At 43.6% G+C, this 16,203-nt stretch overlaps 1 protein-coding gene across 1 annotated transcript in view; it reads right to left on the reverse strand.

Annotated features, from left to right (window-relative positions):
- Positions 1–10,984, reverse strand: part of DYNC1H1 (dynein cytoplasmic 1 heavy chain 1) — a 57,016-nt gene extending 46,032 nt beyond the window's left edge. Inside the window, exons 1-7 of the mRNA XM_079947632.1 lie at positions 10,602–10,984; positions 4,595–4,682; positions 3,090–3,263; positions 2,389–2,644; positions 1,534–1,720; positions 1,135–1,406; positions 255–482 (exon numbers count right to left, since the gene is read on the reverse strand). Coding sequence (XP_079803758.1) covers positions 255–482; positions 1,135–1,406; positions 1,534–1,720; positions 2,389–2,644; positions 3,090–3,263; positions 4,595–4,682; positions 10,602–10,875 — 1,479 coding nt within the window. The 5' untranslated portion in view covers positions 10,876–10,984. The remainder of the gene's footprint in view (positions 1–254; positions 483–1,134; positions 1,407–1,533; positions 1,721–2,388; positions 2,645–3,089; positions 3,264–4,594; positions 4,683–10,601) is intronic.
- Positions 10,985–16,203: the final 5,219 nt, after the last annotated feature.

Raw genomic sequence — 16,203 nt, forward strand, 5'->3', positions numbered from 1 at the left:
TGACTATCAAGCTTTCCGTTTTAGCATTTATCCTAGGAACCAGTAGGGGGAGCTCTCTTGCATTGAAGCAATTCCTTTGGAAATGGATTTAAACCGTTCCTCCCAAATGAAGGGCAGCTTGCTTTGTAGAAAGTGTTCTAGGTGAAAATAGTCTGGGTCAAGACAAGAGTAAGTTCCCACTTCGAATAGACTAGTTCCATTCTAACAAATCACAACCCAAGTCTCTAAAAAAAGGCACTAGCAGTTGTACTTACCTGTGGTCTTAACACTCTCACGATAACTGCTCTCAGTTGTTCGTGTTGGCGTCGAAACTTCCGCATCTGATCAAGACGAGCCTGGAGCTTTCTGTGAGCAGGATTGATGCGCCACACCATCTTCAGATTCTCTTCCCTCTTTCTTTTCACAATGTCTCTCAGTAGGACTTGCAGTTTCTCATATTCATCGTCCCAGGTCTGGAAGACCTCAAAGCATGCAACCATGACCTGAAAGAAAGTTGAACACCGTCACTGAACACCATGCTCCATCACACAAATTCTGCATATTGTATGCATTCACTAAGGATGTGATGATAGATCTTTATTTGCAGGGAGGATGGACTGGTAGATTATGAAAGAGTAGAAAAAGCTATATTGCACCAAACAATGACTTTGGTATTATGACCAACAACATCCGCCCATCTGACTGGGTTGCCGCAACCACTGTGGGCAGCTCCCAACAGATTATTAAAACATGATAAAACACCAAACATTAAATACTTCCCTAAACAGGGCTGTCTTCAAATGTCTTTTATAAGTCAAATGTTTATTTCCTTGACATCTGATGGGAGGGCATTCCACAGGGCATGCGCTACCACTGAGTAACATCACTTCTCATAGTGAAATAACCGCCAGAAGGCCCTCAGCGCTCAATCTCAGTGTCCAGGCTAAATGATGATGGTGGAGATACTCCTTCAGGTATACAGGGCCAAAGGTTGTTTAAAAAAGAATTGTAAGGTAGTGTCACCACACATCTCTACCTTTTATTACTTATTCCAATGCTAAGGCTTCAGTTAGCAAGGAGGAGTGCAATGTGGCTGCAATTCTTTCCAAGTTCCCACCCCCCACTGATCCCATAAGGATCTAAATGAAGACTTGCCTTCTCAAATTCTTCATAGGCAACATGCATCAATTTCCGTGTCCCCAACACTTTGAGTAGCTGAGAACTCAGGTCTCTTGAAATGGCCTCCACCAGGCGCAGCGCTCGTTGAATAGGATACTTTGTATTTCTGATTTTTCTCAGGTGGGTGAATATTGCAACCAATGCCTGTCTTATTTTATCCAGTTCAGTAGCAGACAGCAAATCATTTAGAGGGAAGTCTTTCATCAATGGATTGTAGTCATTTACTGTCTCCAATGCCTGTTTTAGACCTAGATGGTACAAGAGAAAGCCGATTTCACGTTTTCAAACATTTAAAAGAATTTAATCACTTGGCTCGTGTTAATGTAAATGTGCTACAACACATTCTGTTTCTGGACAGCTTCCATAAGCTCTTACCTGTGTCTGTATCAAAGCTGACAGTAGCATGAAAGCGTTTGCCGTGCTTCAAGATATCTAAAGTTAAGAGGACTTCAGGGCTTTCACGCTTCTCCTGAATACGGTATAGAGCACGTTCCAGGTTTAGCCAAAAGCTGATTTCTTGCAAAGCAGTGCCTGATGCAGGGTCCCGATCTAGTTTGGTCACCTTGAAAATTGGTAAAGAGGGTAATGAGGCTTCTACTTTCAACAAATGGGGGAGTCAAAACAAGTGAAGGCATAACCATATGATCATACTGCCTGCTGAACCACATTTCCATCCTGCTTTGTTCTAACTACTTGGCAATGTAAACAGAGGGCAGAGCAAAAAAAGATGTTGCCTGACTGGAACTGAGCATAGTTCTACCTAGGTACAGAAAAGGACTTAGCTGCAAATGAAAACCTGATTCCAACACTACAGCTGCAATCCTAAATATTAAGGAGTCTCAATGTAAACTATAAGACCATTTGGTTATATAGGCATTATCTCCCATCTCCAAAATATTAATCTATGGATTACTTACATTCATCAGCTTCAGAGAGATTATCTCAAAGTAGATGGAAGGGTTTATTTAAAAAAATAAAACTGCTAAATAATGTACCCGAGTGTGTTCACATTGCTACACATAAAATAGTTAATGGAAAGATATAGGAAAGTAAAATGTGTAACTGGTTCTTATTTTTAAATTAAGAACATGCAATTCCAAATATGCTCCAGATTACACACTGAAGATTTCATCCTCACTTTAACAATATGCAATTGGGAAGGTATCCAACAACGAACTAAAGAGGGAAACTGAACATCCCTTGAACACTAAACGTCTTTTTTGAATTTACCTTTTGGATTTCTCTAATCCACCGGTTAACTCCAGACTGCAGCTGGTTGAGAAAAGTTGGGTCTTCAACTTTATCACCAAAATCAGTAACCTTCGGCTTTTCTCCACGCTCATAGCACTGCTTAGCAACATTGGTAATGATCGGATGAATTGGCAAACTAATCTCTGGGATTTCAATGTTTTGCTGCAGATGAAGAAGTCCCATTTCGAGTTCTGCAATTTTTTTCTCAACTGAGGGAGCCATTTTATCGCCATCCCTGAGGGAACACGGAAGTGAGCCAAAGGAAAATCCACCACACAGAGTCACGTACAATTAATGTGCATGCGGCTGCCCTCCCCACCTTATAAAGACAACATATATTTCCATTTTTCAAATTTCTTAAGCTAGCACACGAGGCTAAGATTTCAAAAGGCTAGCCAATGAGGTTCAATTTAACATAGTTTAATATTACCCATGTTGTTTGGCAAGCTGCTCCCTAATCTCTGGGGATCTTTGGGAGCAGGCCTCTAATGCAGAGAAGCTGCAGTCAGAAGAAAAGCTTGGGGAAGCCTTAATCCACACAAACATGTGCTTCAAGATACACACAAAGCTCTTAGGATCTTGACCACCATCTACTTTCCAGTTATATCTTCCTTCCCTTGCACATCTTTTATTCCTTCACGTACACAACGGCTAGAAATTACACAAACGAAAGTAGTTACCTGTCTGCTTTGCCAGACTCTCTGATGTAGGACTTAAAGAAGGGAGCAACAGCGTTGCTGATGAAGGAATGCAGAGTTTCATACGGGGAGTCTTCACTGAGGGTAAGGACCCTGAGCTGTGAGGACACAGGCTTGTCCGCATCAATTACTGGTGCTCGTTTAATGAATGCCAAACTGTAAACCAAAGAAATAATATTAAGCACCTATTCAATTTAACCTGAGAACATATGTATTTTGGGGTTCACAAGGTAACTGTAGTTTAAAGAACATTAACTTTTTTAGGAGGAGTCTTATTTCTAGACTTGAAGTTCTAGATATTTAAAGTTTTCCTAACATTTTAAAAGAAAGAAAAGTTTCAATGATTAGGATTGAAGGAATATGGTATTTTACATGGGTAAAATCTTGCCTACCCAGACTCTATGCCCTTGTATGCAGAATGAGGATGCAATGTGAATGGGGTCTCACAGGGGCTAAGAGAGTGAGGAGTCAGGGACATGGTTTAATTCTGTCTTGTAGTATCAACTATATTTTCAGGTGGAAGCTCTTTTCTGAGAAAAGGAGAAAAGAAGCTTTTCCTTTCTGTTCCCCCTTCGCCATGTACTTGCTTTCTTCTGTTTGCAGATATACAGTTCACAGATCAATCTGCAAGATCATCTGCTTGGGCTCTACAGTAAACAGTTAGCTAAGGTTCTTCCTGTTTGTAGTTCTACTCATGAGTAAGCCTTGCTCATGACTGCATCTGCTGTCAGAAGGCACTCCCCAGGCAGAAAATCAGATGTCCCCAGGTTGTCTTTCCAGAGTCAAGACCATGGGTTTATGCTCAGTGGCTCGGTCCAGAATTTGGTGTGAACCAAATTTGCGGGGTGGGGTGGGGAATTCAGGAAAAAATATTGTATGCACACTCATGGAAATTACTAAACTCTTCTCTTTAGAAGCTTATAGGGAAATTTATAATGTTTGATGTTTTATTGTGTTTTTAATATTTTGTTGGGAACCAACCAGAGTGGCTGGGACAACCCAGTCAGATGGGTGGCTTATAAGTAATAAAATTGTTTTTGTTCTTTTTCTTTGTTGTTGTTGTTATGGACCCGACCCCCTTTTAAATATCTGCCTTGGTTTTTTTGGTGGTTTTTTTTTGTCACAATTGGGATCACGAGGGAGAAAGAGGCACTCAGGCAGAAAGCATAGCTCTCGCTCTCTCCTTCACTTTGAACTTCCTATTTAGAAAGCAGGAACAACATTTCTACATTATGTGAGCATAGAAAATTGGTGGAGCAGGCAGGAACAGTAGGTTGAAGATGGCAGAGAGATTCTGCAGTCATACGAAAGGCCTCTATCAGTCAGTGGGGGCATGGCTCTCATTCATCTCTTCCTGCCCAACTAACATTGGCCCAGGTGAGAATTTCCTACCAATAGAGCTTTTTCCTAAATCTCAGAATTCCTCTTCAGTCCCTCAATTGCATCAAGTGAATGGATGTGTCAGAAGAGACACAGATTCGACTCACCTGTTTGACTTCATCCCATAATGAATGTCAGTACTTATGCCATAGGAAATAAATTCCTTCTCTTCCTCTCCTTCATCACCAACATCCTCTGTAAAGAATTAGGAAATTTTTATTAATTTTTATGTCCTCACCCCTCATTTCCTTTATGAGCCACATGTTTAGAACTTTACATTTAAGTTAGAATGCCTAAATATTTAGACACACAACACAATCTTAAACATATCTACTCAAATTATGTCTTGCTTTGAAGCTTGCTTCCAGGTAGAGGGCTGCAGCCTTATATCCCTCAAAATGCATCACTCTGAAGCTAGAGGAATTCATTAGCATTAACTTTATTGCCCCCAAACCTCTCTCTTTCCCTTTATTCTATGTTAGCCTACTCCGACTTCTCAACAAAATCCAGTTCTTCTCATATTGAGAGGAAATCAGATTTATTTAAAAGCAGTCAGCTTCCTCAAACAGTCTGAATTTAAGATATATATTATATATAAAAATAGCAGAAGAACTAAGATAAAAAGGGAAGAGCCCTGTTAATAACCGATGATTCAGAGGATGATGTCACTGCTTTAGCAGCCAACACTACAGCAATGAAACCACTGCAATGCAGCACAGCAATTCTTCCTTCTAAGAGGCACACCCAAACAGGAGAACAGAAAGAGAAAGTGTACTGGACAAAGAATAGATCTTATCAGGAAAGAACCCTGTAATAAAGAGAACTGTATGCATTCCTTATAATATCAGCCAAAAAAGCACTATTTTTTCATTATAAAGTTGCGGTCAAAACTGTGAAACCTTTGCGCTGTGTACTTTCAATAAGCATCAATTTCCACAAAGCTTGATTATAAACAGCAGCAACCTTGGTACTTCTCAAGTCATAGCCCTTTTCCAGGAGAAACTATACTGTACAAATACTGCCAAAATGTAAGATTCTGCAAGCATGTGTCCTTTTCTCCAATTCTTATGCAAAAGCATCAGGGTTTGCTTTGCAATTAATATAAAAAGTAAAAGGTTTAATAGAGATACATTTCACCATAGCTGCCATTCAATTTGATGAATAGGTTTGAATCAATCAAGACATCAGTATGTGGCTTAAACTGTACAACACTGATTCCAGAAGAGTGTCTTTAGGACACAAAATATAGATTTCTCCAAGAGACACGTTATTTGTTTTCAGCCTCAAAACTATCCTATTTCAAAGACTTCTTTAGATGAGAGAGAAAGAATATGCAGGAATATGTGGGAGTATCTACCTCCTTCACGTTGTACAAATATTACTGTTTTTTCAAAAAGTCACCCACACGCAACATTTAAAAGTTTTGCAACAACAGTGTAGTGCCTCCCGCAACGGAAGTGAAAAGCTCATACAAAAATTGTGTCAAGGAAGAGTTACATTTTATGTGTACAAATCTATGTGCACTCATACACAGGAGCGCAACATTCAAATGACCTTACAGTTCGGATCTCGAGGAAGATGGAAGCATTTATCTCAACAATAAGCCACTGTTTAAGCCTGCAAGTTTTTCAGGAGCAAATGGCAATGATGTAATGAATCAACATTAACAACTAGGATGCATTACATTCAGCAGGGCTCCAGTAAGACTCATAGAGCTCTCTTTGGTTTATATTTAACATTGCATTAGCAACTGCTACACTATCTGCACTACAACCCAAACTCTTCAGGCACATTGCCTATCAAAAAGATACAGGGGGACAGCCAATTAATTCATGCTTAGAGTAGACCCATTGAAATCAATAAACTTAATGGTCTATTTACAGTATTTATTATTAAATTTGTATATGACTTAGTAGGCAATCACCCACAAAAAACTTTAATAGTTCACAAAGGGGGGGGGGGATCATTAGAACTATTCCAGGACTATGATTTAGTCATGGAATTACAATTGGTCTGTTTACACTCATTAAATCTGCTCATGAATCACAGAGAAAGTTATGCTAGGCCTAGAATATGGCAACCATAAGTCTGGATTTTCTCAGACATTACCAGGATTTCAAAGGTGGAATTGACATTTGGGGGGAATTTCTGAAAGGCGGTGCATTGTCCTGGATCTTAGGCAAGTCAATCGAAAATCTGCAGGGTAACCAGGTTTTTACTTTTTGAAATATGGCAACCCTAGCCTGGAATAACTATTATTGCTCAGGGACTTAAAAAAAAATCTATGCCAGGGGTAGCGAACATGGTGCACTTTCAGACTCCAATTCCCACCATCTGTCACGGGCAATGCTGACTAGGGCTGATAGGTGCTTCAGTCTCAAACATCTGGAAGGCACGATGTTAGCTATCCCAATAAGCTCTCTAGTTCTAGTCTATCTAAAACAAATATTATACTTTTTATGTTTAAATTTACATAGCTCAGTCCTCTATGAAAGTTCTCTTGTTTATCTAAGCAGCCAGCAGAACTCAGCAAGCAGCCAGGCTGTCTTTCTGAGGTGACACCTGGGCACAGAGAAATCCTGCCAACAGAGTTAATGTTTGGAAAATGGGAAGCACCTCCTGGGGAGGGATTAACAATGCTCGAAAGTGGGGGCAGGGTGCTTACCAACAGCAAATTCTTGCAGAAGATTATAGTTACAAATAATACTTAGAAAACCTCCATCTACAGTAGCTGATAGTAAAAGCTTTCCAAAAAGGCCAAACTTAAGCTGATGCAAAATCTCAATAATTCACTAAAAGCTTTCCAAAGGCCAAATTTACATTAGTAGCCAATCAACACGTTACCACTGTAACATATATAGAGACTTTTTCCTTTTGGACTGTGATATACTGCTGACTACAGTGCACGTAACTTGCAACTTACGCACATTTAACTTTATGCACTTGGTAAAATTAGAAAATAAAAAGGGGGCGGACATCAGAGGAAAAAAGACTAACAATCCCACCTGCCACTGAACCCAGCTATATGCAATTTTGGTGTTAGGCACTATCCCTGGAATGTAATCCCAATATAAACTGAGAGCCATCTGTAATCTTATCAGCATGCCTTAAAAACAACAACCCACACACATTCATATACCCCAGCCAGCTTGGAGAATGGCAGAGGAGATGCAATTACAGTAGCTGGAGTGCTGGGATTACTGACATTGCATCTTGAGAACCACTGTGTACATAACAAACCTGTGGCCTTTCAGATGTTGTTGGACCACAACTGTCATCATTACAGATCCTGACCATTGGCAGGCTATGACTGATAGCATGATTGATATAAAAAGTCCACCAACTGTCTAGAATGATGGCTTACCCAGAAAGTACCATGCTTCCCTTGCTATATAAACAACTCAGGACTGCAGTACCTCAAGGACCACCTCTCTCCATATGAACCTACCTAGACCCCGAGAGGCCCTTCTTCCATGTCCTAAAAATGCCTTCAACAAATGAATTTAGAAATACATGGCCTCCATATAAGTGTAAACTGCATGCAAGAACAGATATACCGGTACTTCCTTATGGCATTATACCTCAAGTTCCTACAAAGACATACATAGAAGATCTGGCACGCAACACATATTTTTCTCTACAATGAGACTTATGGTGTTTGCTGACCAAGAGAGGAAGGGTTTGAAGACTAGAATGATCCTGTGCTTACTACTTGCCCAATCTGTAGGGAACTAGGGAAGATGTGAGTGGAAGCAAATAGGCTAATCCTCCCATACATGGAAGCATGGGATATACAATTAACGGCCACCCAACAATCCCCAGGTACTGGTCTGCCCTTCTAGTTGACAACCTATAAGCCAAAAGAGTGTGGTATCCATGTTGTCCAGTTCTGCCAAAGGACAACTGGAGATAAGATGAGGTGAACCAGAATGTCACCATTTGTCATTCTTAGTGCAGTTCTGCATAGAACTGTAGAGTTGGAAGCAGTGTTAGAAATTCCCCAGGTGCCAGGCACGTTTTGCTAGTGGGTCCAATTTTGACCACATGGATATCTCTGGATGCCAGGTTGGCAACTGACATCTTCATCTGGCTGGATGCTGCAGCTTTCTTAAGCACGCAAGAAGAGTTTATTATATTTACAGCCCATCTTTTTATCCAAGGAGTACATGATTTATCCCCTCCTCAGTTAATCCCTACAATGACCCTTTGACGTAGGTTAAGAAGCTGTGACAGGCCCAAGGTCAAGAAATGAGCTTCATGAACCCTTAATCCCAGGTCCTAGTCAGACACTCTGAACATACACCACACTGGTTTCCCAGAGTTCTTCTGCTATGGGGCAGCTACAGTATATAAAATAAGTAGGTAAATAAATACGGGAAAAACAAAATGTCACTTAGAAGGATCTGAAATATCCTTCAAACTTGGAATGTGTTTTATTCTGGATTGTTTTATTTGATGTTTTAATGTGCTGTAAACCACTCAGATTTTTTCTTTAAAATATAAAGCAGTATAGAAATGAAAAGGCACATACACATTCCGTTCTGGAGACCAGAACCTAGGTTTAAGATGCAATTTGGCTTATATATCTGAGTTTCTAAGACTGGTAGGAAGGAAGCCCAAGGGTCATCTAGTCCAACCCCAAGCAAAGCATGGAATCTAGTTCCTGATGAGGTGAAACTGGATTAGAAAATACTGTACTGTGCCAATATAGATAACCTAACAACCCTGTGAAAGTGGAACACTTGTCATTTTGCCCTTGAACTCAGGGTTGTCAATTTTAACATCAGGCAAGAAACAGCAACCCTGTTTATCTCCATGCCAGGAAAAGCTTCACCTACTGATTCTGGCACACCAAGCTGTTGTCAAAGGCATAGAAGCCAACCAGATGGCGGTCTGTCTTTCTGGCGACTTGGCAACCCTACTATCCACCTTCAGCGTACTCTGCATCACAGTGCTCAGAAGAAGTCAATCCCACACTGGGAATTCCTCTCACGCAAGCAGAGCATTACTGTGTGCTGTACCTTGGACTATTAACCCAGCCAGTGATCATGCTCATTTTACATGTGGAAAGGCCTCACTCTGCCCGAATCCCCAAAGATCATCTGCCTGTCTGGACAACAAAGAGGCATGTGACAATTTCCAGAGCGGTGGCTTTGTCCAGCACGTTGCAGCAAAAACAAGCCTCGCTGCATCCTAAATATTTCTTTTATGGTGCGAGGTGATAGCATGGATTAGAGCCCAGATGCACGAAACCTCCGCCTCAGTTGGCAGGTGTGTGTGTGTGTGTGTGTTGAGAAGAACGAGGATAGATAATGCCAGTGCACCCACATTAAACAGAAATAATTTGAAATGGTGTGAGGCAGCTTGCTATCTGTGCAAGCTCCACACAGGCAGGTGTGGCCCGATTTGAACTATTTTATTTGTGGCATTGAGGGTCACTGTATCGACTTGCAAAAAAGGCTTTACTCACACAGATCTAGATAAGATATACATTACTGTATTCTTTATTAGATCTGCCTATTGCCTGTCACCCAAAGATCCTGGAGAGGTTCGCAGCATTTAAAAAAAAAAAAATACAGAACAAGACCAGAAAAAAACAAAAAACCCACAACGAAAAGAATAACAAACCCAACCAACAACCAACCCCCGCTCCCCTCCCACATTGAAAGTGATGGTTCATCAGCCCAAGGCCTGGTTGAAGAGGAAGATGCGTTGATGAGGAGACTGCCGGATCAGGCCACGGAGAGGGCAGATGTGCGGGAAAAGAGATTTATTCCTGGTGCTGGCGAAGGGGGGGGGGAGATTAATGGCGGTGAAGGACGGGCTCCCTCAGCCCGCCAGCATTAAGAAGACAAAGCGGCGGCGCCGGCGCCATTTTGACAGCCGAGGGAGCGGCGGCGCCGGCTGCCTCCGTCTTCCCCAGCGGCCCCACCCCTCTCTCCATCCTCCTCCTTCCCCTCCGCTGCTCCTCCCTTGTTTATCCCCAGCTGGAAGGGAAAACCTCAAGGCCTCCCGCAGAAAGCGAGCGAGGAAGCCGCCGCCCTGAAACACGCAGGCGGTCGGTCGGTCGGGCGGGGCTGGTGGGACTGGGGTGTCTCTGGGCTGCCGACTCACCCTTGAGGGTGGAGCGCTCGACCAGCACGGCGTGGACCTGCGGGTCGGAGAGGAACTTGCGCATCTGCTCCACGGCGCCTTTCTCCTCCAGCGCCGCCTCCAGCGCGGCCGGCGCCTCGCCGCCATCCTCCAGCAGCAGCGGCACCAGCTTGCGCAGGTGCTTCTGCAGCACCGACACGTCCGCCACGTTCTGCACCGCCGAGCCGGTCACCTCCAGCCCGCCGTCCTCTCCCCCTCCTCCGCCGCCGCCGCCTCCCCCTACCGAGTCGGACATGGCTGCTGAGGGTTCGTGGGATTCTCCCCCACCCCTCGAAGCCGATAGAGAAAACCCCGCTAGAGACGAGACGCAGCAAACTCCCCTGACGACCGCTGAGTTCTACGGCTCAGCGGTACTGAGCCCGCCGTGTCCGCCCCGCCGCTCTTTTAACCACCGCCTCTTGCCGTCAGAGCCGCCCCGGAGGATGATGGGAAGCGTAGTCGGGCTTGTAGCTGAAGAGGGGGGACTGGGGTAGGATGGACTACAAGTCCCGACATGCATCTGAAAGGGGACACCCGTTCCCCCCCCCCTCCTGAGCATCACGCGGGCAATGTAGTTCACGTTTCCGGCGGTGGGGCTCTGATTTGCTTAGAATGCAAGTTGGATTTACAGCATTGCGATGATCAGCATATGTATTAAATAAGTTTGAACTTATCCATGTTAATTTTTTTAATTATTGGGTTTTCCCTGTGTTTTTAAGCTGCTCTTATTCTCTCCCCCCCCCCGTAAGCCATTTGGAGTCCCTGTCAGGGGGAAAAGTGGGGTATGTATGTATGTATGTATGTATGTATAAATAAATAAATAAATAAATAAATAAGATAATAGTAATAATATGAGAAAACCCTCAGGTTTCAATCCTGAGGATTACTTGCATTCCTGGGCTCCTTTGGGAGGAAGGGCATTAACAATATTCAAAAATTACTTGTCTCTTTTGGATTTTCATATGTAGTTTTTGGCACAACCGAAGGAAGCACGCTAGTATGCGATGCGTGTTTTCCTGATTGGAAAGCTACTTATGAGAGTGGAATCCTCAGGTCCCGGTTTTCTGCAAAAGGAGCTCAGTGGGGTTTGCTTTTGAGTAGGTATCTGCAGGATTGCGCTGTTAAATTCTGCCACTCTCGTAAGCTGGTAAATACGATGATGTTTTAAATGTAAATGTAAGCATCCTTTAGACATGGGACTATTTTTTTTAAAAAATTGTCTAGCCAAAGCCATTACAGTACAAGAGATGAAAAACACAGGACAGAATAAAATTAATTACACAGTTAAAATTAAAGTTTGTGTGTGTGTGTTTTCTAGAGATAATGTAAAGCAAACGCAACGCCCAGGCTGTTTCTTTCTCCAGGAAGCAGAACTCAATAGGGCGCAAATGTCAGATTTGTGACCCCGCCTTCCTGCTTATTCTCAGGAAATCTTTTTTTCGAAGCCAAAGGCTGCAGGAGAAAAACTACTTGTTCCAGATTGCACTGCGACTGTTTCCGCCGGAGCAATGAAGAGGCAGTTTTGAGGCTGTCATTACGCAGCCTCTTGCTTCCTTGCTTCCAGAGAGTTGCGCTGCAGAGCTTCGCTCCGGATTGCAGCGCGCCGAGTGTGATGCATTTCTGATTTTTTCGGCTACGGATAAGGAGTTAACTCTGCGGCCTTCTGCACCAAGCCCCACTTGAACTGAGTAGGCAAAACGACTACAGTACAATCTTAGCCACACTTCTCACATGGGGCTTAGACACAATGAGTGTACTTCTCAGCAGACTCGGGCTGGTAAAGAAGCCTAGGAAACAATATGGGAATTCTTTCTGGGTAAACACGTGTAGGATGAGGCAGCCCGCTTGCTGTAGTCTTTAAGCACGGGTAACGAGGGGCTTACTTATGAGTAAGAGACTAGAGGGACAGAGATTTGCCCCAGAGAGCATGATTTCCCAAACTCCAACTGTTTTTGGACTAATACTCCCACCATCCCTAGCTTAGCAGGACCAGTGGTCAGGAATGATGGGAATTGTAGTCAAAACACACACACACACACACCAACAGCTGGAGAACCAAGTTTGGGAAACTGATCTAAAGGATTTACCATTCTGGAAGATGAGCAGATAATCAATGGGTTGGATTGCATAGAGCAGGGATGTTTCTGGACCCTATTCAGCCCCTGCCAGTGTGGTCAGTGATGATGGGAGTTATAGTTCAGCAACATCTGGAGGGCCACTGGTTCCCATCCTGGCTCATACAGGGATAGCGGACTTTCCCCTGCTGGAGGTCTTCAAGCAGAAGAAGCTGGGCAGCCATATCACAAGAGCCTGTTGGATGAGGCCAGTGACCCATAGCCCAGTATCCTCTTCCTGTAGCGGACAACCTATGGGAAACCCACAAGCAGGACCAGAGAGCAACAGCACTCTCTCCAACCTGGGAGTCTCAGAAACAGGTATTCAGGGGCATACTGCCTCCGACAGCAGAGACAGAACATAGCCATTTTGGCTAGCAGCCATTGATAGCCTTCATCACCTGCCCAATCCTCTTTGAGAGCTGTCCCAAGTCGATGGCCATCGCTACATCTTGTGTGATCCCATGGTTTAACTTTGTGCTGCGTAACGAAGCAATTTGTTAGGGAATGTTCGAACTGGATCTTTTGCATCAAAGGGAGTGGGTCAGAGCACAAGGCCCCCTACAACACTGTAACTCAAACATGCATGCACAAGGTATTCCTTCTCGTTGGAACACGCTCAGCTATGGATGGGAAGATGGTCTTGGGTTGCAATTAAGATGGTATCGATGGCTAAGGAATGCTCAAGGCTCGTCTCTCATCCAGGATAGCGGTACTCCAAAATAGGGAAAGGGTCATTCCTCAACACACGGTGCTAGTGGATTTTCTGGAAACCAACACCAGAGTGCTGGAGAGAATAGCCTACGTGTTCAAGCCTTGCCCTGCCCTCCCCATGCAAATTATTGCAGTAGATCCAGCTTGGGACCCGGACATGTTGGGAGCCTCTGTGGTGGCACCTACCTCAGCATAACCGCACACCACTTCCCAAAGAGCAGCTTGAGCAGAAATAATAAAAGCTTGTGAATGAACAATGCTTTCCAGCATGCCAAGATTGTGCTGAAGACAACCTCAACGTGCTGGAGGCCCTTGAACCCAAGCTACTAACTTGTTGCAACAAATGGTGGTTCTGGTTCTGTGATAATGGCAGCCATTTCTGTGGGATGGTTGGCTTCTTTTAGAGGCTACATAGTTAAGTGTACCAGGGTGGAAGAGGTGAGCATGGGTTCCTTGAGACCATGGTTAAAACTCTACTGGGTCTTCCCCAATGGTCAGTCCTACCTAGTATGTGATTTCAATGGCAGGGTTCAAGATTGTTACACCCAGGGAAGCAGTTGAGCCTGTCCTTAAGCAGGTGCAGAGTGGGCCTCCATCACTACTGAGTAACCACAGAAGCAGCTCATGCATTGCTGAAAAGAGGGAAGGGGCTTCGGCACCAAAGGGTGTTATTTCAAGGTCATGAGTGCTGTTATCTCTTTTTTGAGAACTTAACTATTGCCTGAACTCAAAGGTCCACACTGATGGCCCTTTTTGTTTTGACTACAAAATCTTCAATGAGAACAGGCAGGCAGGAAGCACTCTTGACCTTACTGAAGTGGAAAGAAATACAAGATAAGGAACTTTTGTCCTTAATTTGCTCTGCTTTCTGATTCTTGTCTCAGTGCCATGGCCAGAAGACTACTCCCTAATTAGTTTACCATGAGAGATCAGTGCACCAATCTTCCACTTATTAAAAGAACCTTACCTTCTTTGAACATCTCTGCATGACTTTGTTACAGGGGAAAAATGGACCGAAGGGGATAAACTTCCTTATTTTTTTTTAAAGGTGGTATAAAGGGTAAGGTAGAAAGGTAAAGGACCCTGGACGGTTAAGTGCAGTCAAAGGCGACTATGGTGTGGCGCTCATATCGTTTTTCAGGCCAAGGGAGCCGGCGTTTGTCCACAGACAGCTTTCCGGGTCATGTGGCCAGCATAAACCGCTTCTGGTGCAACAGGACACTGGGACGAGTGCCAGAGCGCACAGAAATGCCATTTACCTTCCTGCCACAGCAGTACCTATTTATCTACTTGCACTGGTGTGCTTGGTTGGCAGGAGCTGGGGCATAGCAACGGGAGCTCACCCCTTTGCATGGATTCGAACGGCCAACCTTCCAATCAGCAAGCCCAAGAGACCCAGTGGTTTAGACCACAGCACCACCTGCGTCCCGTTGGTATAAAGGGTAGATATCCCCAAAACAATGCAGCCATGCCATTCCATTAATAAGAGACAATGGGGGTAGGGGTGGCTTTCCCTTTTTTATTTCAAGAATTGAATAAGACTGTTTTCTGCATGCAACTGAGTGCAGCTTGGACTGCAGAATTTAATTTGTGTCGAGTTTGCTCCATAGTGGAATATGTCTAGGGAAAGGGGTTGGCTAGGATAGCCTTGTGGTCCCTTGCAATGTTGTAGCATTCCAATATATGCTGTGGAATTCTAAGCATGTTTAAGACTTAGAAGTAAACCTGAGTTCAATCTTCCCTAGTAAAAGTGTCATGGACTGCAGCCTCGATTTCTTTCCCGCTTGCAGCTAACCATTATGCCTAGAGAGAACAATCCGATATATGTTACTGCCTCGAGGGTTATCAAACACAGAAAATAAACTTAGCTACACAGCAACATTTTTCTCTTTAATTTTTTATGAGTGACAGTTGCATGAGGTTAGGCATAATGTAGCAAGAGAAATGTATTATTTAAGGAGACTACATCCCAAAGCGCCATTATTTTTTCATGATTAATGCCAGGTTTCTCTCTGGATAATAGACCTTTACATGCTCTCTGCTTCCCTCACCCAGTAAATCGGTTTGCATCTTTGCTGTTACACCTAATTTGGTCCTCATCTATATAGCAACATCAAAAATATTTGAGGATTGCTGCACTAATGTTTGAATGCAGGTATGCAACAGCCAACTAAAAGGATGCATAGCTGTGGTCATGCCCTGCAACATGAAAACTGGCTTTTTGTTACAAAAGCTGATCGGTTTAATCAAATTCCAAACCAAGTGTATAGAGAAAATGTAGTTTCTACTAGATACAGAAAACCTTACTGTAAAGTTCATGTATTGCTTTCAAGTTTTCATGTCCTGGTCTTCTACCTGACTAGGACAACAATCCAAGAGATGCATGAACAAATGTTACGGGCTTGGTATTACAGTGGCATTATTTACTGTTGCTTGAAGAACTGACCCTCATAAGGTGTCATTAACTACTTCTGAAATTCCCTGCTGTACACCATGCAGCATAGGTGGCTGCTGTTCAAAGTATAAATCCCCTTAGGTCTACAGGACCAATTACTAGGTGCTGGCCTTGATTCAGAGTACCATGAAAGAATTGACTCTTCATTAATTCAGGAGGAAAGCAAGCTAGGATTTTGACTCCCCCCCCCCCAAATTGGCTCACATACTTGGTTCATTTGTCAGTTTGTGGGATGCTGGCCCACCCTGCTGCTACCCTTGGCTTCAGGTGTAACTATTTCGAATGATTTAGTCCTTCTGTC

This window comes from Podarcis cretensis (assembly GCF_951804945.1).
Source record: "Podarcis cretensis genome assembly, chromosome: 1".
NCBI classification, from domain to species: Eukaryota; Metazoa; Chordata; class Lepidosauria; order Squamata; family Lacertidae; genus Podarcis; species Podarcis cretensis.